At 62.3% G+C, this 23,427-nt stretch overlaps 2 protein-coding genes across 4 annotated transcripts; both read left to right on the forward strand.

Annotated features, from left to right (window-relative positions):
* Window positions 1–634: 634 nt before the first annotated feature.
* Window positions 635–15,463, forward strand: LOC109683692 (pyroglutamyl-peptidase 1). 3 transcript variants are annotated; one of them, XM_020159684.2, is made up of 5 exons: window positions 635–834; window positions 3,297–3,349; window positions 9,722–9,838; window positions 11,012–11,244; window positions 11,562–15,463. In XM_020159684.2, the coding sequence occupies exons 1-5, from the start codon at window positions 819–821 to the stop codon at window positions 11,752–11,754; spliced, it is 612 nt and encodes a 203-aa protein (XP_020015273.1). In that variant the 5' UTR covers window positions 635–818; the 3' UTR covers window positions 11,755–15,463. The 3 variants fall into 3 exon arrangements, with proteins under 3 accessions (XP_020015273.1, XP_020015274.1, XP_020015272.1); XM_020159685.2 differs by lacking the exon at window positions 635–834 and adding an exon at window positions 1,337–1,487; XM_020159683.2 differs by lacking the exon at window positions 635–834 and adding an exon at window positions 1,714–1,861.
* Window positions 15,464–20,440: 4,977 nt separating this feature from the next.
* On the forward strand, window positions 20,441–23,072 carry LOC141416572 (growth/differentiation factor 15-like). The gene is made up of 2 exons (XM_074053560.1): window positions 20,441–20,766; window positions 22,299–23,072. The coding sequence occupies exons 1-2, from the start codon at window positions 20,457–20,459 to the stop codon at window positions 22,925–22,927; spliced, it is 939 nt and encodes a 312-aa protein (XP_073909661.1). The 5' UTR covers window positions 20,441–20,456; the 3' UTR covers window positions 22,928–23,072.
* The last annotated feature ends 355 nt before the right edge of the window (window positions 23,073–23,427 follow it).

Genomic DNA, 23,427 nt, shown 5'->3' on the forward strand with positions numbered 1-23,427 from the left:
TCTGGTGAACTATTTGCCTGGACTGGCTTTGAACCTCGATCCTCCCGATCTGTGCCTCCCGAGTAGCTGGGATTACAGGCGTCAGTCACAGCAACCAGCTTCATACAGTTCAGATGCAGTCTTTATTTAAAATTTTTTTTCTAATGGCTTGAACCTGTGAGGACCGGGAGTTGGTTTGTGCATTGGGGTCACACGACCTGACTTCTCTGGGGACCATTTGGCTCCCACCTGTCCTGCTGTTGCTCTCGCACAGCCCCAGGCCAGTTCTCTCTCAGATTTTCAGGGTTTTACCTCCGGCTGCCAGGCACTCAAATAACCACTGAACTGTGCCGTCAGGCCCAGGCTGGCTGTGCAGAGGGGAGGACACTGGCCAGCCCACTGGGCAGGTGCCCAAGGGCGGAAAGAAGAGGCGGGCGGGGTGTGGGGGACAGTCATCCTCCAGTGTCCTGGCACATGGGGAATTAAGATGTCGGTGGCCCAAATCCAAGGTCCAGCCGTGCCTCTAAGGACACAGCTGTTTTGGGAGGAATTCTGGCAGAGGTACAGGTTGGCAGGGGACGCTGAGGGCAGTAGGGCACACACTGACGTCCCAGAGGAAAGGGGAGACTTCTGGCCCCTGGGCTGCAGAGAAGATGGAACAAGGGAAGGGGACAAAGCACCCTTGGAGGAGGTGACAGTGACCATTGGAGCTGAAGCTGGAAGGAAGGAGGAGGAAGCAGCCAGGTTTTCCATGTAGCTGGGGCCGGTGCAAAGGCCCTGAGGGCAGCCGGACTGGGGAGGAGGAGGAAGTGCTGGTCTCCGGGGTCACACTAGTTTCCATGGCAACAGCCAAAGGTAGCTGGCTGGGTTTTCCGGTCTTTATTCCCTCCCTCCACCTCGTGGTCAGCCATTGCAAGGCTCTACCCCAGTGGCCTTGGGCAGGTGGCCTGCTAGCCTGTGCCTCAGTTTCCTCATCTGTAAAACGTGTTGAATCAGAAGGGTTGGCTTCTGTCCCCAACCCCCGGCCCCCAGGTCACTCTGGGCAGTGTGCATACAGCAGGCGCTTAATGAGCAGAGTCAATGATCGGCGCGTCCTCGGCGCCTGGCCCCACGCGTGTCAGCAGCCACGCCGTGCGGAGCAAACGTCCCCGTCTTACGGGTAGGGAAACTGAGGCTGGGAAGGGCAGGGCGAGGCGCCTCAGGCTGCGGCGGTCGCGGGTACGGCGCAGAGCGCGCGAGCCTAGTGGACCCAGGGCGGTGCTTGGGTGAGCGGGGGCGCGCACGTCTAGACGCCCGTGGGGCGGTGCCTGGGCAGGAGTGGGGGCGCGCACGCGTTGACGTCTAGGGGCGGGGCCTGGCTGGGTCCAGGGGCGCGCACGCCTAGACGTCCACGGTCGGGGTCTGGGTGTGACCGGGGGCGCGCACGCCTAGACGTCTGGGCACGGCGTCTGGTTGAGGCCGGGGGCGCGCACGCCGAGATGCCGACAGGGTTGTGGCCTGAGTGAGACGTAAGCACGTAGGCCTAGCGGCCGCCCGGGGACGAGACGGGGGCGGGATCGGGGTCGCGCACGTCCAGCGGGCCAGAGGCGGAGCCTGGGCGAGTTCGGGGGCGCGCACGCATAGCCCTCCGGGGGGCGGCGCCTGAGCGGGACGTAAGTGCGTATGCCTAGCGGACGGACAGGGGCGTGGCCTGAGTGTGACGCAAGGGCGCACGCCTATCTGGCCTTCGGGGGGCGGGGATTGGGGCGTGGCCTCGATTCTAGGGGCGTGGCCACCCAGCTCCGGGAGGGCAGCGGTGGCCGCGCCAGTCCCCAGGCCAGCGGGTCGGAGGCGCAGCGCCTGCCCGCCATGGAACAGCCCAGGAAGGCGGTGGTGGTGACCGGTACGTGGCGGCCGGGGACGACGGGGCGGGCGGGGGAGGGGCGAGGCTGGTGTCCCCAAGTGTCCCAGGTTGGGAAGATGTCACCGCCGGCGGGAGCGCGGTCAGTCGGGGCGACCCAGGAAGTGGTGGGATGGCGACTCGGGTGCGGGACCTGTCCCCGGGATGGGGGGGACACCCACTTGCTGCTGCCCCTCTCCCGATCGGCCTGTCCCCTCCCCTCGTCCCCCGAGTTGCGGGCAGGAAGTGTCTCCGCGCCCTGCATTAATGGAGGGATTGTCGCCACGCACCCCAGAGGCAGGACAGGACCCGAGGTCCTCTGGACACCTGCTGTCCCTGCCATGTCCTCTTCTGCTGGGCTGTGGTTGGCTGAGCCAGGTGTCACCAGCTCCCCTGAAACCAGCTGTCCCTGCAAGCCTCGGGCCACTTGGTCCACTTCCGCCAGGCCTGGGAGTGGGGGTCACTTTGTCCTGCTGTCTGTCTGCAGGGGACAAGTGAGGGAAGTTAGCAAAAGTTGCAACAGGTGTTGTGACCCAGCCAGGTGGGGCTGGTCCCGTCATTCCCAGGAAAGTGGAAACAGCCCCCCATCTGTCCCCCAGCACCTGCCTCGCAGGTGTGTGCAATTGTGGGGTCCCCGCCCCCGCCGTCACCCGCAGCTGCTGGTCATTTCTGGACGCGGGCTGAGGCCTCAGAGGTCACCATGCTTGTGAGCGCTGGGCCGGAGCTCAGAGTCCATCGGAGCCAAAGGGAGATGTAGCCAGGCCACCCCCCCAGATGCTGTCGTCCCCAAGCTCCTCAGGGTGTCTGTGTCATGACCTTGACCTCACCTGGGATCCTGGCCCAGCTCGGGGAGTCTCCCGACAGCTGTGTGACCTGGGCACAACTGGCCACAGTCTCTGTGTCCTTGCTTCTGGCGGGCGGGTCTGGGAAGCACTGTCACCTAAAAGCTGTCGATGCAGGTCACTGAGCATGGCTGGCCGCCGGCCACTGTCCTGTGTGACCAGCGGGGCTGCAGTTTGAGCCCGCAGGGGACAGAATGGCAGGATGGTAGCATACATCCCTCCAGGGCCAGTCCTCGTCCCGTCCCGTGGTGACTCAGACACCGACAAGGTCCCAGTGATAAAATAACAACAGGCTGGGTCAGGCTAGGGGAAGGAATTGAGAAAGGAAGGCGCCACCTTCTTTGGGTGCTGAAGTTTCCTGGGGGGGGCATGAGGATCAGATGGAGGTGAGAAAGGGGACACATTTGTGGGGGGGGTATTTGAAAGCAGACAGGTGTAGTCGTGTGGACCCTGGGTGGCCGTCCCCCCACCCCCACCATGCTGTCCTAGGTGGTGGGCGCCCCTCCCAGGTGGGGACGGCGGCCCGGCCTCACACAGACTGGGAGGGGTGCTCAGTGTGCTAACATTTTGCTTTTTTTTTTTTTACTGTGTTTTAGGGTTTGGTCCTTTTGGGGAGCACACGGTGAACGCCAGCTGGATTGCTGTGCAGGTAAAGTCAGGTCAGGAGGGTACAGGTGAGGCTTGGAGCTGGGTTCCCCACGATGCCATCTGGCAGCAGAGAAAGTCTGAAATATGTAACGCTGTCACATCTTTTCAGATAGCCACGGACAGGGCTATCCTTTGTTAAGTGCTTGTGTTTTTTGTTCTTTTTTTTTTTTTTTTTTTTTTTGATGGTACCAGGATTTGAACTCAGGGCTGCACACTTGCTGGACAGGCGCTCTACCACTTGAGCAGCTCCACCAGCCCTGTTTTTTCCTTCTGAATTGAGGTTATAACTTGTGCCCATTGTATGGATGTGGAAATGGAGGTCCCCAAGAAGATAGCGAGGGGGTTCTCTGAGACCTCACAGTCAGGGGCAGGGTGGCATTGCTTCCGAAGTCCCCCAGGCCGGGGTTGGGGGAGTACAGAGCTGGGGGAGGGAGACCAGGCGTGGACAGGAGCGTGGTCGGGTGGACCTGGTTGCTGAAGTGGGGCTTCTGTACCCCGGGGAGCCATCCCAATACAGAACCCGTCTCCTTTTCATGTAAAAATCTTTCCTGTTTACTCCGTCACTGTGACCGTGAATGTCCCCAAATGGCCAGCTGAAGCTTCCTGGATGTGTCCTTTTTTTCGATGGGTGCTCTGAGGTGGGGAGAGCAGACGGGGGAGGTGGAGGGGGTCTGTCCTAGTGTCCTGAGACGGGGTGTCTGCCAGATGGGGCATTTAGAGAAAGGAGGGAGAAAGAGAAATATTTGTCCCTTCCATAAATGAGCCATGCGGATTAATCGTAGCCCGTTAGCTAAGTGACGTAGGGACACCAGCTTGCACCGGACTCGGGGTGTGGAGGGAAACCCCACAAAGCCCCAGAGCACCCTTCTCTTTTCTCACCTCCAGCCCCAGACCTCAACGTCTCGGCCACTTGCCCCATTTGTCCCACTCCACCCTGCAGGCAGCCGCGGGGCCGGGGTCCCGGGACTGTGCCAGGCCCGCTCTGCACCCCGCTCCCTGGAGCCCCAGACAAAAAGAGGCAGCGCAGCTCTGGGGCCGAGCGCGCCCGGCTTTGTGCTTCTCAGACAGGAGCCTTTGCGGGGCCGGGTGGACACAAAGCCACCGTCTGAGACCCCGGGCCACACGCTGCCATCTGCATGCAAATGCGGACAAAGTCAATTCAAGCATCTTTGGGTTCCACGGCAGCTTTTCATCCTGAGCCAAGGGGAGACACCCCGGCTCTGTCCCCGTCCCCAGGCCTGTCCTCTTGCTCCCAAGTTTATGAAGTAGGGAGACAGGGTTCACCACTTTATCCCAAAGGACCTTCACCTTCTCAGATCTGACGCCTTCCCCTCAAAAGAGGAAAAAAAAATAGTGGAAGTCGGGGGCACGGTGGCCACCCCTGTAATCCCAGCACTGGGGAGGCTGAGGCGGGAGGATCGAGAGTTTGAGGCCAGTGTGAGCTACAGAGCCGGACCCTGTCTCAAAATTTACAAAAAAACAACATACTGGTGAGAGCACTTCTCTGCTAATGGAGTTTCTTTTTTGTTTTGGTGGGACTGGGATTTGAACTCAGGGCTTCACACTTGCAAAGCAGGCGCTCTAACACAAGCCACACGTCCAGTCCCTGTGCCTCTGGTTATTTTGGAGATGGGGGTCTCAAGAACTATTTGCCCAGGTAGCCTCAAATCATGATCTTCCAGGTCTCACCCTCCCAGGTAGCTGGGATTACAGGCGTGCACTACTGCCCTGGGTTCTCTTTTGCTGCCCCGACGACCGAGGCTTGAGTGTTGAAAGGTGTCGCTGTGCTCTGATCCATCCCTTCAGGCCACATGCCTGGGCATCCTGGGTGTCATGCCAATCTGTGGACGTCTGTCACCTCCCCTACAGAGGACAGTGGCACTTTTTGTTCCTGCCTGTTGTTGCAGCTGTCAGAAGCCCAGGGGGCCATGGGTGGCAGGGACCCTGCTGTGTCTCTCTGTCTCTCTCTCTCTCTCTCTCTCTGTCTCCTGACCCTCCCTCCCAGGGTCCAGCAGAGCAGCCTGTTTCCCCCCAGTTGAGGAGGTGGGCGTTGTGGGGCTGTCAGTGAGCACCCCTTATTCCCCAGGACAGTGGTGTCCTCAGCCCTGTCCCAGGAGGGTGGCGGGTGGGGGGCTGTGGGTCTCCGTCTCTTCCTGGGAGGCTCAGGTGGGTGTCAAGGGCCGGGAGCCCCTGGTTGGGACCTGTGCGGTGTCCCCTGCCTGGAAGGGTCACAGACCGCGGTGACATCCGGGGACAATGACTGCCGCAGCGAGTCTAGACAGACCTGCAAAGCATATTACCAGTGAACAAAGAGGGCCTTTGTGGCGGGGTCAGGGAATCGGTCCGACGCTGGCCGCGGCGGGGTCTGTCAGGTAGCCGGGTGGACACAGTGTGGCGTCTGGGGCCCCAGCCCTTGCCTTTCACTTCCACCGTGCGCTCAGGTGCAGCCATCCCTGCTCCCCAGGTTCCCCAAGAAGAGCCCCCCACCCCATCGGGACACGTCCAGAGGCACAGAACGAGCCAGGTCACGGCTTCCTCCGAGCGCCCGCGAACCCGACGGCGTCCCCTCCCTGTGGCCCATTCCAGGAAGGAGTCCCGTACATCAAGCAGAGGTGCACAGCTCAGTGTCCCCGTCCCCTCCAGTCCGGCCCCCAAGATGGAAGGCATTTCCGTCCACCCAGAATGTTCCCTGCAGCCGCCCTCTTCCCTGTCCCCATCCTGCCCCACAGGTAGCCGCTGTCCCCAGCTCGGTCACTGGTGCCAGGCAAGCGCTCACCACTGAACTGCACCCCAGCCATTTTGGTTTTTTTTTTTAATTTTTCGTTTTATCTTTTGCAATCGTGGGATTTGAACTCAGGGCCCTTTGGGCTTTAGTTAGCTTTCAGGTATGGTCTTGCGTTTGTGCCTGGGTTGGACCAGGACAGGGATCGTCCTGCCTTTGCCTGTCCTGTAGCTGTGATTACAGACATGACCACCAAGTCCAGCTCGTTGGTTAAGATGGGGTCTTGCAAACTTTTTTGCCTGGAAAGATGATCCTCTTGGTCTCTGCCTCCTGAGGAACTGGAGGTTTGGTTTTTTTTTTTTTGCCTATTTGGGGGATGTTATAGGTGGGGACTCAGAGGTCACCGGGAGCAGAGATGAGGACAGGAGCTGGCACAGGCTTAACCTGTGGGAGGCCATGGCGACCATCCCCAGCTCCAAACAAACAAGCAGAAAGGGTAAGGGGACAAACCCCAAGGCTCCTTGAAACGCCAGCTGACTGATTCGGGAACCGGACACAGTGGCCCCCCCTGTGACCCCAGCACCCGGGAGGCGGAGGGCGGCGGGTCCCAGGCCCGCCTCGGCTGACAGCGAGACCCCGTCTGAAAGGCACACAGAAAACATTGTCACCACGGCAGCTTTCACGGAGGGGACGTTTTTATCATCTGAGAGCGAGTCCTGCCTGCCCCCTTCTCTTTCACACCACCGCCACTATTTTTTGTTTTTATTTATGTTTTATGTTTTGGTGACCGTTTTCAGGAGCCAAGCCTGGCCTTGACCTTGATCTCCTGCCACCAGAGACAGGTGCAGATGGCTCCAGCACTGCTGTCACTATGCTGTCACTTTGGTTACAAAGTGTCCCACTGTCAGTTTGTCGTTACAAAGTGTCCAGTGCACCCCGTGCAGGGCCTGGCATCGGCCATGTTTCCAGAAAACCTGGCTTTGCGTCCAGGTCTGGCGCTCCGACCCCTGTGTCCCCATCAATCCTGTGACGTTACCCACACGTGGGTTCCTGGCAGGGGGTCCTCCTTCCAGACTGGGGGTCCCCGTGCCTGTCTGGGGCCAGCTCCATCTTCCCCAGTGCGAAGGTGACTTTGCTGCTGTTTCCGAGACTGGTGACTAAAGGTCACTTTCCAGACTGCTGAGCGGGCCGCCATGGGTGCCAGGCCCCCTGCTGAGAACCGGCGCCCAGCTCTCTCTGGCTCTTGGCCTCCTAGCAGAGTCCAAATGGCGGCTGAAAACCAGATGGGGCCCAGTTAGGGAGGCCGAGACCCAGGATCCCGTAGCCAGGAGTTCAAGGCCAGGCTGAGAGCACCGAGGTAGCGCGCAGACTGCAAAAGGAAATTTGTTAGGTGTTATTCTTTTTCTGGTGGGACTGGCCGCTCCGTCCTCGGCCCCCAGGTGGCGCTGGCTGCCGATCTACAGAGAAATGCCCGGTTTATTTCCTTTGCTTCAGTTACTCGCAGTCAACCACAGTCTGAAACTATGAAAATAAAACTTGCAGAAATTATAGGCCAGACGTGGTGGGTCACGCCTGTAATCCCAGCTGCTTCTGAGGCTGAGATCGGGAAGATCGCGGTTTGAGGCCAGCCTGGCAAATAGTTCTCCAGACCCCACCTCCAAAATAACCAGAGCCAAACGGACTGGAGGAGTGGCTCAAGTGGTAGAGCGCCTGCTTTGCAAGTGCAAATAAGCCCTGAGTTCAAATCCCAGTCCCACCAAAAAAAAAAAATCCCAACATAAACAATTACTAAGTTACAACTTACCTGCTCTTTGGAGTGGCTTTGTGACATCCAGCGCTGTCCACTTCATCTGGGACACAAATCATCCCCGTGTCCAGCACGTCCACGCTGTGGACGCTACCCTCCCGTTAGGCACTCATCAGCCAACTCACTTGCCACGTGGAGTGTCACAGTGTCACGCCAGCATATTTCACTTAGTAATGGCCCCGAGCAGAACTGCACACCGAGGTCGCTGCGGGTTATTTTTTAGATAGGGTCTCGCTGTTTGCCTGGACCGAGATCCTACTTGTGCTTCACTGCGTAGCTGGGATCACAGGCGTGAGCCGCCACACCTGGCCGCGCCTGGGAGCCTGGAGGCTGGGCGTTGTGCGTTTTGCCTCTTTGGGTCCTGGGACTGCTCTTGACGTTTGTCTGGGTCCTCGCGGGCAGCAGGGTCCACAGCCACGTGGGTCCCTTCAGCATCGCGGCAGCGTCCTCCATGGATTGCACTCATCTCTAGTAACATAGAACCCTGTCCCCCAACTTTCTGTCCCCAGAATAAGCACTGGGAAGAGGTTTGTGTTGGCCCCCAGCTTTGCAGGTTTCAGTCCCTGGTCCCTTTGGCCCCATTCTTGAGGGCCTGTAGTGGGGCAGCAGGTGGTGACAGGAGCATGACTATGACATAGAGAAAATCCCTCACTTCCAGGGACGGGACCAGACCCGGGCCCCAGTCTTCAAGGACAGATGGGGGGGGTGGGGAGGCTTCATGGCAGGGGCGTGGCTGTGACTGGACGGGCGTGGTTAACAAGCTGGGGGCGTGGCTGTGTTGGGCTGGGGGTGTGGCTGTGTTGGGTTGGAGGCGTGGCTGTGTTGGGCTGGGGCGTGGCTGTGGCCGGGTGGGCGTGGCTGCGGCTGGGTGGGCGTGGTTGCGGCTAGATGGGGGCGTGGTTGTGGCTGGATGGGGGTGTGTTGGGCTGGGGGTGTGGCTGTGTTGGGCTGGGGCGTGGCTGCGGCTGGGTGGGCGTGGTTACAGCTAGATGAGGGCTGGTTGTGGCTGGATGGGGGCGTGTCGGACTGGGGGCGTGGCTGTGTTGAGCTGGGGGCGTGGCTGCTGGGTGGGGGCGTGGCTGTGTTGGGCTGGGCTTGGCTGCTGGATGGGGGCGTGGTTGTGTTGGGCTGGGGCGTGGCTGCGGCTGGGTGGGCGTGGTTACGGCTAGATGGGGGCTGGTTGTGGCTGGATGGGGGCGTGTCGGACTGGGGGCGTGGCTGTGTTGAGCTGGGGGCGTGGCTGCTGGATGGGGGCGTGGCTGGCGGCCTGGGGCATGGCTGGGGCGTGACTGCAGTGGCAGAGCATCTGCCTCATAACACAAGGTCCTGAGTTCACATCCCAGCTGGGCACCGGTGGCTCACGCCTGTGATCCCAGCTACTCAGGATGGAGACATCAAGAGGATCGTGGTTCAAAGCCAGCCCCAGTCAAATAAGTTGGAGACCCTTCACAAGTGCCTACTCCGGTGTGCGTGTCTTTATTTATACAGCGTTGTTTAGGGAACTATGACAAGGAAAACCCCGTATGTGTTGACGACGGTCACAGTCACCGTAGGCTAATGACAGCTCATGTCGTGCAGGTGGCTGTGTCCCTGGGTGTGGATGCCCTGGTTTGGTCTCCGGGTGTGAACCACTGGTGTCCAGCTTGATCTTTGTTTTTTTTTGAGACAGGGTCCAGGGTGGCCTGGAACCCGTGATCCTCCTGCATCAGCCTCCCCCACGTGCTGGGCTCACGGGCCAGGCCATCGCACCCAGCTTGAGTTACCTGGCTTCTGGAGTGGTCACTTGTCCCCTGGGAGTGTGTGGCCCTTGCAGCCATCACCAGGACCCTTGTCATCTCCCACAGGAGCTGGAGAAGCTGGGCCTGGGAGATGGCGTGGACCTGCACGTGTACGAGATCCCCGTGGAGTACAAGACGGTGCAGACACTCATCCCCGCCCTGTGGGAGAAACACAGTCCGCAGGTGCGTGGACGGTGGTGCCTGGCTCCGCCTGCCCCGATGGCGCGTGACGGGTGTGGCGCTTCTTTTTGAACCCCGTGACCTTGTCCTCAAATGCACATGGCTGTCTGGGTTGCTTTGGAGATGGGGGTTGGGGGTCTGCACAGCCTGGCGCTATTCCCCCTGCAAAGCCAGCTTGGGTGTGCTTGTGACCGTTAAGGGCTCAGTGGGGAGTGCTTGCCTAGCATGCAGGAGGCCCAGCACTGTAACAAATTAAAAAATAATGAACATAAAGTGAACGGCCCAGGGTGCGCTTCAGGAAGCGTTTGATCCAGGTGCTGAGCAGGTGTTACCCACACCCTTTCTTGGCCTCTCAGCCTGGCTTTGCCTGGGGCAAGGGCCTCCTGGGGGCAAATCAGCCACTGAGCATGGAGAGAGAGCACCTGTCCTCTAATCGCCTCCGCCCGCAGCCGGGGCTGATGCTCACTGGCCAGCTTGCTTCCCACGTTGGCCCCTGAGCCAGTCACTGTGGAGAGGAGAGGAAGGGCTGTCCTGATTTGCCAAGCCTGGGTCCCTGTGTCCCTCCAACAGACAGGGCAAGGACCCCTTCCTGGGATGAGTAGGGGATGGGAACTCCACCCGGGCAGGAGCTGTGGCCTTTGTCACTCATGGTGGGAAGGAGGCCACAGGTGTGGGGCCCAGCCAGCAGGGGACCCCAGGGGCCAGCAGCAAGGGGCAGGGGGTTGACCTGGGCAGCTGCCAGTGAGAGGTGAGGCCTGGGCCCAGCTGGGCTGCACTTCAGGTCTCCAGGGCTGATCAGGGGGTTTTCCTTCCTAAGGAGGCCCTCCTGCACTCACAGGGGGACCCACTTATTTATTTAGGGGTGCTGCAGTGGAGCCCAGGGCCTCACACATGCTAGGCAAGCACTCACCACTGAGCTGCACCCCAGTCCATTTTGCTCTGGTTATTTTGGAGATAGGGTTTTGCCCGGGCTGGCCTCAAACCTCGATCCTCCCAATCTCAGCCTCCCAAGTAGCTGGGATTACAGGCGTGAGCCGCCAGCGCCAGGCTGGTTTCAGTTCCAGCAGCGAGAGGCCCAGGCAGAGCCCAGGGAGGAACCCGCTGTCTCCTTGGCCTGGGGCCACCTGGAGGCCATGCCCAGCTGTGCTAAGGCCTCGTCCATCCATCTGTCTCCAGCTAGTGGTGCATGTGGGGGTGTCCGGGATGGCCACCACCGTCACCCTCGAGAAGTGCGGGCACAACAAAGGTTACCAGGGCCTGGACAACTGCCGCTTCTGCCCTGGCTCCCAGTGCTGTGTGGAGGATGGGCCCGAAAGCATTGACTCCATCATTGACATGGACGCCGTGTGCAAGAGGGTCACCACGCTGGGCCTGGACGTGTCGGTGACCATCTCGCAGGACGCCGGCAGGTGTGGGACTGGGGGGCGGGACGTGGTGTGGGGGAGGGCATTGGGAGGCTGAGGCAGGAGGGTCGTGGGTTCCAGGCCAGCCTGGGCTACGCAGCCAGACACTGCCCGGCTGCAGAAAATGGGCGGGGCCAAGGGCTCACAATCCCCCCAGGCCACGCCCCCAGTCGCCTAGCTTCCTCTCGCTAGGCCCCGCCTCTTAAAGGTGCCACCTCCTCCCAGTGGCACTGCAGGCAGGGGACCCGGCCTCCAGCACGTGGAGGTCCAGACCGCAGGGGTCCCCGAGCGGACCGTCTGACCTGTGGCTGTCCTCGGATCAGGTACCTGTGTGACTTCACCTACTACACCTCCCTGTACCAGAGCCACGGCCGCTCCGCCTTCGTCCACGTGCCACCGCTGGGCAAGCCCTATGACGCCGGCCAGCTGGGCCGTGCGCTGAGGGCCATCATCGAGGAGATGCTGGACGTGCTGGAGCAGTCGGAGGACAAGGTCCGCTGCTGCCACCAACCCTGAGGGTCACGGTCCCAGGAAGCCTGCGCCGGGGCCGCCCAGAACGAGAACGCGCCACCGTCCTCTCTCCTGTGCACGCGCTCTGGCCCCAGGGGTGGCCGAAGACGTTTTCCCTGGCTCCCATGGCTTTGGGGACACCCTGGGACGGACACTGGCAGTGGCTCTAGATTTCCACAGAGAACCGAGGCGGGCAGATCTGGGCCCTGCCGTCCTCGCCGCGGCCCACCTGTCCCCTCGGTTCGGCACGTCTGCGGGTGACGGGGGCCCATAGTCGCTGTGCCCATGGCCAGACCTTCTCAACTGTGAAAGTGTCCAAGTCCGTGCACAAACCGTGTCCCCGAAGCCTGGGTGGCCCCGGCCATGGCCACCGTGGAGCGTGGCTGGCTTTGATGTCTTTCTCTTTTTCTTTTTTTTCTTTTCATGTTGCTTTTTGAGACTGGGTCTCACTGTGCAGCCCTGGCTGGCCTCGAACTCTTGCCTCAGCCTCCCGAGTGCTGGGGTCTCTGAACTTCCTTCTCTTCTTTCTCCCTCTGCAGAGGCGCCGAGGAATTTAAATGTCCTTGGCTAAAACTCGGGCTTTCTCCCTTCGGGGGCTGTGGCCTTTTTTTTTTTTTTTTTTTCTTTTGCCTCTGGCCTTCAAAATGAGACACCTTTGCTTCGGAGCCAGCAGCGAGTCCCCTGGGTGTGAGGACCGGGGCCACGGACATGGCCGCTCCACCTGTGGGGAGACCGCGGGTACAGGTTTTGTCTGCCGGGACGTTTACATGAAGTGACCTTGTAGGTTTTCAGCTCCTGGCATGGGGACAGCTTCTCGGCGTCCTCGGGGAGGCTTCTGAAGGCCCGAGGACACGCCTGGCTCGGCACGTCCAGCGGTCAGAGCTGCCGCTCCTCCAGCCTTTCATAGATGCCTTTCGACACCGGCTGGGACTCTGGAGTCAGCGTGTCACTGTCACTCCCTGGGCAGGGGCAGAGTGACCTGGTCCCGCAGGAGTGACCAAAGTGCAGCATGGCAGTGACCTCTGAGCTGGCACAGTGTGGCACCCACTCAGAAGCCACAGGTCTGGCTTGGAGGAGTCAAGCTGTCACCGTGTCACCGTGAGTGCCTTGCGCTGGCGTCTGACCCTGTGGCATCGTGTTGGTGGCCCCCTGAGCCTTTTGGGGGCGTTTCCATTTCTTGCACACCCACCTCCCTTTCCTCCTGTCCCAGGGCTGGGCAGCTCCTGTGTCCACTGAGCTGTGGGGTCGCCATCTGGGGACCCCGTGGACCGGCTCAGTCGCGGTGTTTTCTGGAAGGGAACGTGGGCAGTGGGCGATTGGTGGGGGGGTCCATGCGTCACAGAGTGGCTGTGGATGGTGCCCAGCAGGTGACAGTGACAAGGCGTTGCTGTCCCCTCCCTGGTGGGAATGGTTCCCTCCACGTCCCCGGTCCCGGGTGCGGTCTCCTGAGAAACCCCCGGGGGTGAGACGTCAGCGCGTCCGTTTTGCTGGGGTGCATCTGTCCCTGTCCCTCCAAAGCCAGAGGGCACAGGGGACGGGGACGTGGAGGGTCTGGAGAGAGCCAGCCCTGCGTGTCCTCCCTTTGTCCTCACTTCACTGCGCTGTGGGGTGACCGCCCGCACGCGTGACACTGCCAGCTCTTTCCTTTCTCGGGCATTTGTTGTCTGTCTTGGAGGAGAGGAGGTCACCATTCACTCCACGGCGTCTGTCTGTCTGTCTGTCTGCATTGTTGGGTCTTTTGGCCTAAGATGTCCACGTCTGAGGAGGGAGGACCAAGTCTCCGGTCACGTTCCCCTGTCATTTTTCAGGCACTCAGGTGGGGGTGGCAGCCAGGGTGGCGTGGGCGGGGCTTGGCACGTGCTGAGGAGGGAGGTGGGCGGGGCCGAGGGATGGGCCTTGTGGTGGGCGTGGCTCGTCACGGTTTGCTGGTGGCGTGGGGGCGTGGCTCTGTGGGGGCGTGGCTAGCCAGCCTTGGAGGCGGAGTGTGGGAGTGTTGGGTGGGGCGTGGCTATAGGGGGTGTGGCTTGTCGGACTTGCAGGTGTGTGGGCGTGGCCTGACAGGTTTGCTGGCGGCTGTGGGCGTGGCTGAGGGGGGACACAAGGCTTTGTGGTGGGCGGAGCTTGTGTTTGGCAGCGGCGGTGGGCGGGGCTGGTGGGTCTCTGTGGGGGTGTGGCGTGGGCGGGGCTTGCCAGGCTTGCAGGAGGGAGGTGGCAGTGAGCGTTAAGATGGGGAGGAAGGGGACAGGACGCAGTGCGGGTCCCTAGGGAGGCACAGCGCCCCGTGGTAATGAGGCGGGAGCAAGTGCAGGGTCGGCGACTTGACACCTGCTGCCCTGCCCAGCCTGGTCAGGGTCTCAGTGGAGACAGCTGGTGTCACTCAGGCACCTGGCCCTGGGGTCACGGTGTGCGCATGCGGACGTAGCTTGGACAAAAAAGAAAGTGGAGCAGATGGACAGAAAGAGAGGCGAGGAGAAGCAGGAACGGGTGGCCTGGGTTGGTGTCACCTAGCTGACCCGTCCCATCAAGGGGTGGGTGACAGTCCTTTGAGGGACATGGCCTCAGCCAGCTCGGGGCCAGGTCTGCACCGCCCCCCGCCCGGGGCATTTTTGCGTGAGAAGTTTCTTCCAGGAAGCCAGGCCAGCTGGTGCGTGTCCCCGCCTGGGGCAGCCGTGTCCCCTGGGGGTGGCCAGGCTGCATTCCGCCAGCCACCCCCCCACCCCCATTTGGTCCCCACTGTCTAGACTGTTGACCTTTGACCTCCCCGCCCCAGTCTGAGCCTGGCCGGCCCCGCCCCCCGGACAGCAGGGACAAAGCCCCTTTCTTCTGCGTCCCCGTCCCAGGGGCCACTGATCCCTCGGACTTGGGGAGCAGAAAAAGGCCCCAAACTAAATGACCGTCTCCAGCCGAAGGCCAGCTCCCGGCCTGGAGGGGGACACATGGGGGGCCAGGACCTTCCCCCAAGGCACAGTGGCTGTTGGGGGACAGCATTCATTGTCCAATGCCCAACCTGGAAGGACGCTAAACACACCTGCCAAGAAAGACGTCGTGTCCCCAGGCCCCAGGGACCGTTGTCACAAACTCAGTGTCAGGAACTTGGTGACAAGGCCCAGCCCCAACCCGCTCCCCCTCCCCCTGCCCAGCCACCTGGGAACCCCAAAAGTGCCTGTGGCCAGCTGTCCAACTGGCACACTGAAGGGGACAGTTGGTGGCACTGGGCAGTGCTCCTGCTGCCCTGCCTGAGTCCCCAGGTCATTTGCAAGGTGCATCCCTGGCTAGTGGCTGTGTCCCCTGATGCTGTTTTGGGGACACCCTGTGGACAGACGGGGTTTGGGGATGCTAGGGGAACCTAGGCCTCGTTCGTGTGCAAACGAGGAGGGTTTGTCCTGTGTCCCCCGCCTGGACCTTTGCTGTCACTGCCCTGACCAGACCCAGGGAAGTCACACCGGGCCTTGGGAAGCAGGGTCCACTTTCTTCCAGCCCCAAGGACCCAGCTTGTTTCTGGGGTTCCCCCCCGACACCTCAGGGTTTCACCTTGTCCTCAGTTTCTCTCTAGGAAAGCCTTCCTGCCAAGGTGACACTGTCTCTGTCCCCAAAGGAGGGTCCTGGTGAGCAGGGCCTCTGCTGACCCCCCACATGTTCTGCCAGTGCCTTGTCTGATGCCGGGGGGACCCCGAACCCCTTTTCCAGAAAGCAAATAAATCACTTGGATAAGTCATTTTCTGTGTGTCCTCGTGTGATGGGTGACAACGGGGGGGGGGGGGGACAAGTCACAAGAGACTCTCGGGGTCTCCACGAGGTGACCTGGACTCTTGGATGGGCTCAGGCCATCCTCAACCTGGTCCTCAGTGCTGGGGACCCTGGTGCCACCGCCCTGTCCCCAATCATAAAACCCCAGTGTCGGGGGACCCAGCAGGGTCCCCAGAGAGAACTGTGCCAATCCTGTCTAAACCGGGGTCCCCTGTGACTTGCACTAGGCACCTCTTATTTTTGGGGGGGTGGGAATAGGGTCTCCCTACGCAGCCCAGGCTGGCCTTGAACTCAGGATCCTCCTGCCTCCACTTCCCGAGTGCTGGGTTCACAGACATGGCCACCACCCCACCTTTCTTTGTTTCAGGCCGGTTGGCTCCCTGTTGCCCCCCGGGGAGAGGTCATTTCTGGTGACCCTGAGTTGGCTCTTCCAGGAGAGCTGCTCATGTAAACCTGGAGAACTCCTACACACCCCTCAAAATCCTAAGTAAGGGGGCAGACGCTGAGGCCATATTGGTAACTTGCTGGGTGTAACGGGCGTGACTGGGGGGTTGACAGGCCGTGAAATCTGGCCCCAGAATCCTGAACAAGACTTTCCCCCACCGTGCCACCCCCCCCCCCGCCGTCCCACTGTGTGCTGCTGGGGACAGAGAAGGGGACGTGGGAACCACAGTTGCCAGGGGAAGCCGCGACTGGGGGAAAAGCACAAGGGGACAGCAGGTGACACCTCTGCTGACCACTTCCTGCCCAGCCCGGCCCCTCCACACCACGGCCCCCCTCTCAACCTCGGCCAGGAACCCGCACACCCAGTCCTGGTCTCCTGATTGAGCTGAGCTGACCGCTTCCGTCCCCACCGCCCGCCCCCAGGCTGCTGAGTCACACGCAGCTGTCACCAAGCCATTCCCCTGGACGCTGGCCTGTGCAGAGGCCCAGGAGAGGGAAAGAGGACAAACCCCCAACTTCCTCCCCGGGCCCCCACAGGGAGAGGACGGAACACAGGGACCAGGGCGGGGGGCTGTGGACGGTGATTTACCAACTCCTGTACCAAGATTACAGGACTACACAGCCACACTCGTCTCACTTCTGGGGGATGGGGTCTCACTTTTGTTCCCAGTATGGCCTCTGACTACCCTCCTCATTCCGGTTACGGCAGGAGCCACGGCTCTGGACGGTGGTTTCCTCATCCACCATTTTGCTTTGCGTTTGCTTTCACTTGCTCTGCCCCGGCCTCGTGGCTTTTGAGGTCAGTGAGGGTCTTGAGGTCACATTGTCGCTGAGGGGTGACATTGGGACCTGCTGTTTTCTGTGACCGACGGCACAACGCCCAACCTCCTGGGTGAGTTTTAGCGAAACGAGGTTTATTGGGGCTCCTGCTTGTAGAAGGTCCAGGTCAAGAGGTGACCTGGGACATCACAGAGAGGACAGAAGTGGCCCGGGACCCTGGGACCTCCACGTGCCATGGCTGCTGTGTCCAGACCCCACGGTCCCCCAGCACCCTCGCCCCATTTCTTCATCTCTCCTGGACACTTTTGTTGCTGTAGGAAACACTTCCCAGTGACAGGTGACGGGGACAGCAGGGCTGGCATGGCCACCTCGTGACTCAGCAACTTCCCCGGCCTCCCCTGGTCCCTGGCCTCCCCGGTCTCCGGCCTCCCTGGTCCCCGGCCTCCATGTGGGTGACGTCATGTCCAGAGCGGGCTCAGGTGAGGTCCTGTGGGACGGCGAGGGCACTGAGGGCACCCATGTGTGCCCAGTGGTGAGGCCATGCTTAATGTCACCATATTTGGCACAAGCACACACACTTAAATAAACAAACACAGAAACTCCCATCGCTCAAGAAACCACCGCTGGCCCGGGCGCGGCTCGGTGACCAGTCCTGGCCAAGCAGGTGCGTGCGAGGCTCTGGGTTCACCGGGTGCACTGCAAATAAAAAAAAAAAAAAAAGCATTCGGACCTTCCTGCCCTCTGCCTGGCCTGGGGAGACCTCAAGACACTGGAGGATCCTGGCACAAAGAGGCCATGTCACTTCATGGTGGCCACACTGGGACCTGGCAGGGCAGGGATTCGAACCAGGGATCTCCCGCCTCGCACGTGCACGCTTGCCCCACCCACCGCCTCCTCCCTCCCCCCACCAGTGCCCGGGTGGCGCAGCCCAGCCCCCGGTCCGCGCACGCGCAGTCCCCATTACGTCCCAGGTTCTGACGGACAGGCGCTCCGGCCCCGCCCCCCGGTCACGTGACCCTGGCAAAAAGCCCGCCTCCCTGCCTCAGTTTCTCAATGTAAACGGGCCGAACGGGGGGAACTGATCCTGCTGTGTCTGCGTCACATTGTCCCTGACGGTGGGTCCCAGGACCTTGTGCCAATGCCCTGGAAAGCCAGGTCCCCAGCTGTCCCTTCTGAGGGTCACTGCAGGTGTAGGGATGGTAAGACTGGGGTGACCCCTGGACTGTCCCTGAATCTAGTGACCTGGGCCTGACAGAGATGAGAGGAGAGACAGAGAGGAGGAGATGGACAGGTGGGGACAGGGCAGGACTGGGCAGGGGGTGGGAGGGCACGGCCACAAGCCAGGGCCACTGGAGCCCTGGGAAGCTGGAGCTCGTCCCCTGATTAGGGGACGGGGCAGAGGGTCACGCGTGGACACCTCAGCCCTGTATGGCCAGGGTGGGGGACAGAGAGGAAGGACTGTTAGCCAGAGGGCAGCAGAGAAGGCTTGCAGGAGGAAGGGGCATTGACGGTGGGGTTTAGGAGGTGTGTAGGAGTTCACCTAGACCCCAATGTTCTTAGGTAAGTATTGGGGTGTAGCTGGGCCGGGGCCACTCCACAGAGCTTCCAGACGTCCCTAGAAAGGCCACCGTGGTGGGACAGCTGTCTCTGTCCCCGGGGACTCATCCAGTCGGGCCCGAAACCATGCCCTGTGTCTAACACGGCGGTCAACGACCAGCCTGACCCCTGCCCTCGTGGGGCCTGTGGGGAACCGGTGGAAGCCAGCGGCAGGAGGGAAGCAGGTCCCCGGCCCGCTGAGGTCACAGCTGGCTGCCTGCCACCACTCTTCCTGGCTTGGCCACGGGACTAGTCATGAGGTCAGGGGCTACAGAGCCGGGGGACAGGGCCAAGTCAGCCGGCCGTGTCCACATTCCAGCTTGGTGAGTTGGAAACTTCCGGTGTGTGGAGGACGCACACCTTCCGGGACGGAACGGGGGACCGTGGGGCCTGGTGGCTTTGTCCTTGTGCCCATAGAGAAAGGTCCACGCACACCATGAGCTAAGGACTGGCTCCTGTCCGGGTTTGTGCGGTGGAGTGCTATACAGCAAGGATAAAGGTCAGGGCACAGCAGGCCAGGCCTGTGATGGAAAAAGGGAAAAAGAACAGAAGACTCAGGTCTCTGTCCCAGACACCCATGGCGGCGCCCACGGCCTAAGGGAAAACGGCCCCCGTGCCCACCAAGCCAGCAGTGGAAAGCAAAGCGAGTGGAATATTACTCACCCAGGAAGAGGACTGGCTCTGCCAGCTGGATGAACCTCCAACACAGGACGCCGAGTGACACATTTCAAAGGCCAGCTGCTGTGTGGCCCCATTGGCAGGAAAGGACGGGAAGGACATCGGTGGCTCAGGGAGAGGACCAGGCTCGTGGGCCTCCCCAGAGATCCCAGGTCCCTGTCCCCTGTGCTGAGGGGACCCTGGGTGTCCCCTCCTTGACCACTCCCCACTGCCTGACCAGCCACCTCTGCAGACACACACTGGACGGGTCCTTTAGGTTGTCATTTTTTACCATTTCCATTTAACCTTTGACCCCAAGCAGGGGAGGTCGCGCCGGGCTTTGGCTTGCCCTTTTGCCTTGCTGCATAGTATTCCACCGCAGACCAGGTGAAGTGGGCATTGGGGTCCACGGTGGGGGGCTGGGGAGGAAGAAGACCACTGGCTGGGGGGGGAGGAGGGGACAGCCCAGGGTCAGAAAGGTCCACTGCGGAGGCCTGGCTGACTGTATGCGGGGGTGGGGTGGGGGGGTCCCCAGGGTGGGCAGCAGGTGTCCCAAGTTCCGAGGTCCCCGCGCCATTTGAGCGCATGGCCACCAGGGGGCGCGCGGCGCGGCAGCCCGGGAAGGTCGCACGTGCACCGGGCTCAGGGTTGCAGACTGCGCAGGCGCCGGGCCAGGGAGATGGGGGGCGGGGGGGGGGGTGTCGAACAAAGGGGGACACAGGACATCCCAACCCCTGGCTTGGGGACACTTGTCACTCCCAGACTTGGGGGTTTTCCTTCCTTCCCCCCCAGCTGCCAGAAGAGCCTGCTGGACAGTTGTTCAGGTTGTGCACTGAAGGGGACAGTGGACGCAGGGGACCACGATGGGGGACTCCAAGGCAGGCGTGTGTGGGATGGCCACAACCCACTGATGACCTATGGGACCACGGTGGAGGGGGTGAGGACTGCAGACTGGGGTCCCGCCTAGTCAGCTTGGAAAGGTAGTCACAGCTGGCTTCTTGGGAAGAGGGGCTTTTCGAACAGGGTTTTGAGGAATGAATAGGAGTTCCCCTGTCCAGTCTCAGTAACCGTGGACTATTGCTCATCGATCCCGTGGCTGGCCTTGTCCTTTTGGCTTCCTTTGACCCTCTCTGCAGAGAAAAGTGTCCCCTACACACATTTTTTTTTGGGAAGGATACAGACAGGACAGAGAGAGGTGACATGCCCAAACTTGTCCCTTTTCTCCTCTTCCTGTGTTTTCCCTTATCTCCACTGGTGTCCTCGTTTCCGGGTTCAGAGAGGTGGCCGCGCTGGTCAGGGAGTGCCCCCTTTCCTCCCCCTGTCCACTCCCCCCCCAAAAGAGCCCTGGGTTCCGTCCCCTGGGGCGTTTGATCCGCACGAAGGGCGGGGACGGGGCAGCAGGCGGGGCGGACAAAGTCCAGGGACTATAAAGGCGACGTCCAGGCGGTCCGAGTGCAGACGGACGGACACGGGCCGAGCGACACATGGCCTCGCGCAGTGTGCAACCCGCGCCACCGGCCCTGGGCGCGCGGGGCCCGCGACTGCTGCTTCTGCTGCTGCTGCTCTCGTGGCCGCCGCCGGGGGACGCCCTGGGCCTGGCCGGGCTACCCAGGTCCGGCTCTGGGGTCCAATCCGAGCTCGGACCCGGCTCCCCGGACTCGGACCCCGACACCGCGGGGGTCCAGGAGTTTCGCAAGCGCTACGAGGACCTGATGGCCAGGTTGCGGGTGAACCAGAGCTGGGAGGACTCGAACCTGGGTCCCGACCCCGCCGTGCGCATCATCACCCCGCAAGGTGAGTGACGGCTCGGGGACCTCGCCCCCATCCCCACCCGAGCCCACTCCTCCAGCCTCAGTTTCCCGATCCGTGCCCTCCCGGGAGCTGGCAGGTGCACAGCGCCCGGCGGTCGCGTCGCGGGCCCGGGGTCCCCGAGGAGGCGGAGGGGTCGGTGGCTGCGGTGAAGAACCCGCCCGCGCCGGTTCCGAGTCTGACGCAATCGCAGCCACACGCCGCAGGTGCCTGGCGGAGGGCGCCGCGCTCCAGCGGCCCGGGGGCGGGGCTAGGACCCGGGGGCGTGGCTAAAGCCCAGAGGGGGCGTGGCTAGGACACAGGGTAGCCATTAGCGCTGCTAGGACCTGAGGAGGCGGGGTTAAAACCCAGCGGGGCGTGGCTAGAACCCCGGGGAGCCAGGAGCAGCGATAGGATCTAGGGGGCGGGGCTACGACCCGGTAGGGCGGGGTTAGAACTCAGAGGACCCTTGGGCGGGGCTGGGATCCGGGGAGCTTGTGGCCGGGGTTTGAGCACAGAGAGGCGGGGCTAAGACATAGAGGGGCGGGGCTACGACCCAGAAGGGTGCGTTAAGAGGCATAATACCGAGGCAGGACTCAGGGGTCCAGCAACTGGCCTAGGACTCAGAGTATCTGTGTTAGAACCCAGCGGAGCCATTAGTGGGGTATGGACCCCCAGAAGGGTGGGGCTAGGACTCCAATGGGAGGGGCTAGGAACCAGAGGGCGTGGCTAAAACTCAGATGGGCGGGGCTGGAAACCTGAGGAGCCATTAGGAGGGTAGGACCTAGGGGGTGTTGCTATGATCCAAATGGGCGGGGTTAAAGCAAATGTGGGCGTGGCTAGGATCCAGGAGAGCCATTAGCAGTGCTAGGACCTAGGGGCGGGGCTATGACCTACATGGGCGGGGTTAGACTTCAGAGGCTCCATTAGCGGGCTTGGCTTCAGAGAGGCGGGGCTAGGGTTCAGGTGGGTGGGGCTAGGACCCAGAGTGGCTAAGACTCAGAATGGGCGGGGCTAGGATCCAGGGCAGGTATTGGCAGGGCTAGGACTGGAGGGACCAGGCTTTGGCCTAGAGGACGGGGGTGGGGTTAGAACCCAGAGAGGTGGGGCTAGGACCTGGAGCGGCGCCTGTAGGACCCAGAGGGGCGGGAATAGAACCCCGGGGAGCAGGAGCCCTGATAGGATCTAGAGGGCGGGGTTACGACCCAGATGGGCGGGGTTAGAACTCTTAGGACCCATTTGCGAGGCTCGGACCCAGAGGGGCGGGGCTAGGACCTGGAGGGGCGCGTCCAGGACCGAGAGGGGCGGGGCTCTGATTCAGGTGGGCGGGGTTAGGCTCAGATGGGGCGTGGCTAGGATCCCGGGGCGGGGCCAGACGCAGCTTTGCCCCGCCCTTCCCACCACCTTGTGTGTCCTGTGAGATTACGAGGGTGACTCCTGGGGTTCAGGCGGCCATGATAAAGCCCTGTGGGGGGGACGCCCAGTCCTGCACGCCCCTGTCCTCTGCCTGACCCTCGTCCCGTTCTCCATTCCCACAGTGCGAGTCGAGTCCCACGGCCGGCTGCTTGTGCGCGTTCCCCGAGCCTCCGTGACCCAGGGTGTCCCGGAATCCTACAGCGTGCACCGGGCCCTGCTGCGCCTGTCGCCGACGACGTCATGGGACGTGACGCGACCCCTGCTGCGGCGGCTCCGCCTTCCCGGACCTACGCTTCAGCTGCGCGTGTCCCCGCGTGGGGCGGCGGTGGCGGCCGTGCGGGAGCTGGAGCCGGAGCTGGAGCCGGAGCTGGAGCTGCACCTGCGCGCGCGGGCCGGCAGGGGGCGTCGCAGCGCGCGGCCGCGGGACGAGTGTCCCCTGGGCCCCGGGCGCTGCTGTCGCCTGCTGTCCGTGCCCGCGTCCTTGGAGGACCTGGGCTGGGCGGGCTCCGTGCTGTCCCCGCGCGAGCTGCAGGTGACCGTGTGCGCCGGCGAGTGTCCCTCCCGCTTCCGCGCGGCCAGCACGCACGCGCAGGTGAAGGCACGGCTGCACCGCCTGCGTCCCGATGTGGTGCCCGGCCCGTGCTGCGTGCCCGCCGCCTACGAGCCCGTGGTGCTGCTGCAGCGCGCGGACGGCGGCCTGGCGCTGCGCACCTACGACGACCTGCTGGCCACCAGCTGCCACTGCGCGTGACCCGGCCTGCGCCCCTGAGAACGCGCGCCCCTGAGCGCATGCCTGCGCGGCCCCGCAAAAGTGCACGCGCGCGCCTGAGAAAGCGCGTACCTGTGCGTGCACGCCCGAGAACGCGCGCCCCTGAGCGCATGCCTGCGCGGCCCTGCAAAAGTGCACGCGCGCGCCTGAGAAAGCGCGTACCTGTGCGTGCACGCCCGAGAACGCGCGCCCCTGAGCGCATGCCTGCGCGGCCCCGCAAAAGTGCACGCGCGCGCCTGAGAAAGCGCGTACCTGTGCGTGCACGGCCCTGAGAACGCGCGCATCCGTGCCAAGGCCCACCTAAGAAAGAGCGCACCTGTGCATGCGCATATCTGAGAAAGCGCGCACCTGTGCGCATGCCTGCGGACCTGTGCCCGCAGCTGCGTACACACGCACTCCATACGCACAGCTGTGTCTGGACCTGCGGGCCTGCGCGCGCGCTCCTGTGCGCGCCCACGTGACTCGTGGGGACGCAGCACCCA

This window comes from Castor canadensis, chromosome 14 (assembly GCF_047511655.1).
Source record: "Castor canadensis chromosome 14, mCasCan1.hap1v2, whole genome shotgun sequence".
In the NCBI taxonomy this organism is placed as follows: Eukaryota; Metazoa; Chordata; class Mammalia; order Rodentia; family Castoridae; genus Castor; species Castor canadensis.

What these genes read in the sequence shown, in the direction of transcription:
- LOC109683692 (XM_020159683.2), top strand. Translation starts at nt 1,828, where the DNA reads ATGGAACAGCCCAGGAAGGCGGTGGTGGTGACCG. An exon ending in CCAGCTGGATTGCTGTGCAG is followed by an intron (nt 3,350 to 9,721) that starts GTAAAGTCAGGT and finishes CATCTCCCACAG; the next exon opens with GAGCTGGAGAAGCTGGGCCT. An exon ending in GGGAGAAACACAGTCCGCAG is followed by an intron (nt 9,839 to 11,011) that starts GTGCGTGGACGG and finishes ATCTGTCTCCAG; the next exon opens with CTAGTGGTGCATGTGGGGGT.
- LOC141416572 (XM_074053560.1), top strand. Translation starts at nt 20,457, where the DNA reads ATGGCCTCGCGCAGTGTGCAACCCGCGCCACCGGCCCTGGGCGCGCGG. An exon ending in GCGCATCATCACCCCGCAAG is followed by an intron (nt 20,767 to 22,298) that starts GTGAGTGACGGC and finishes CCATTCCCACAG; the next exon opens with TGCGAGTCGAGTCCCACGGC.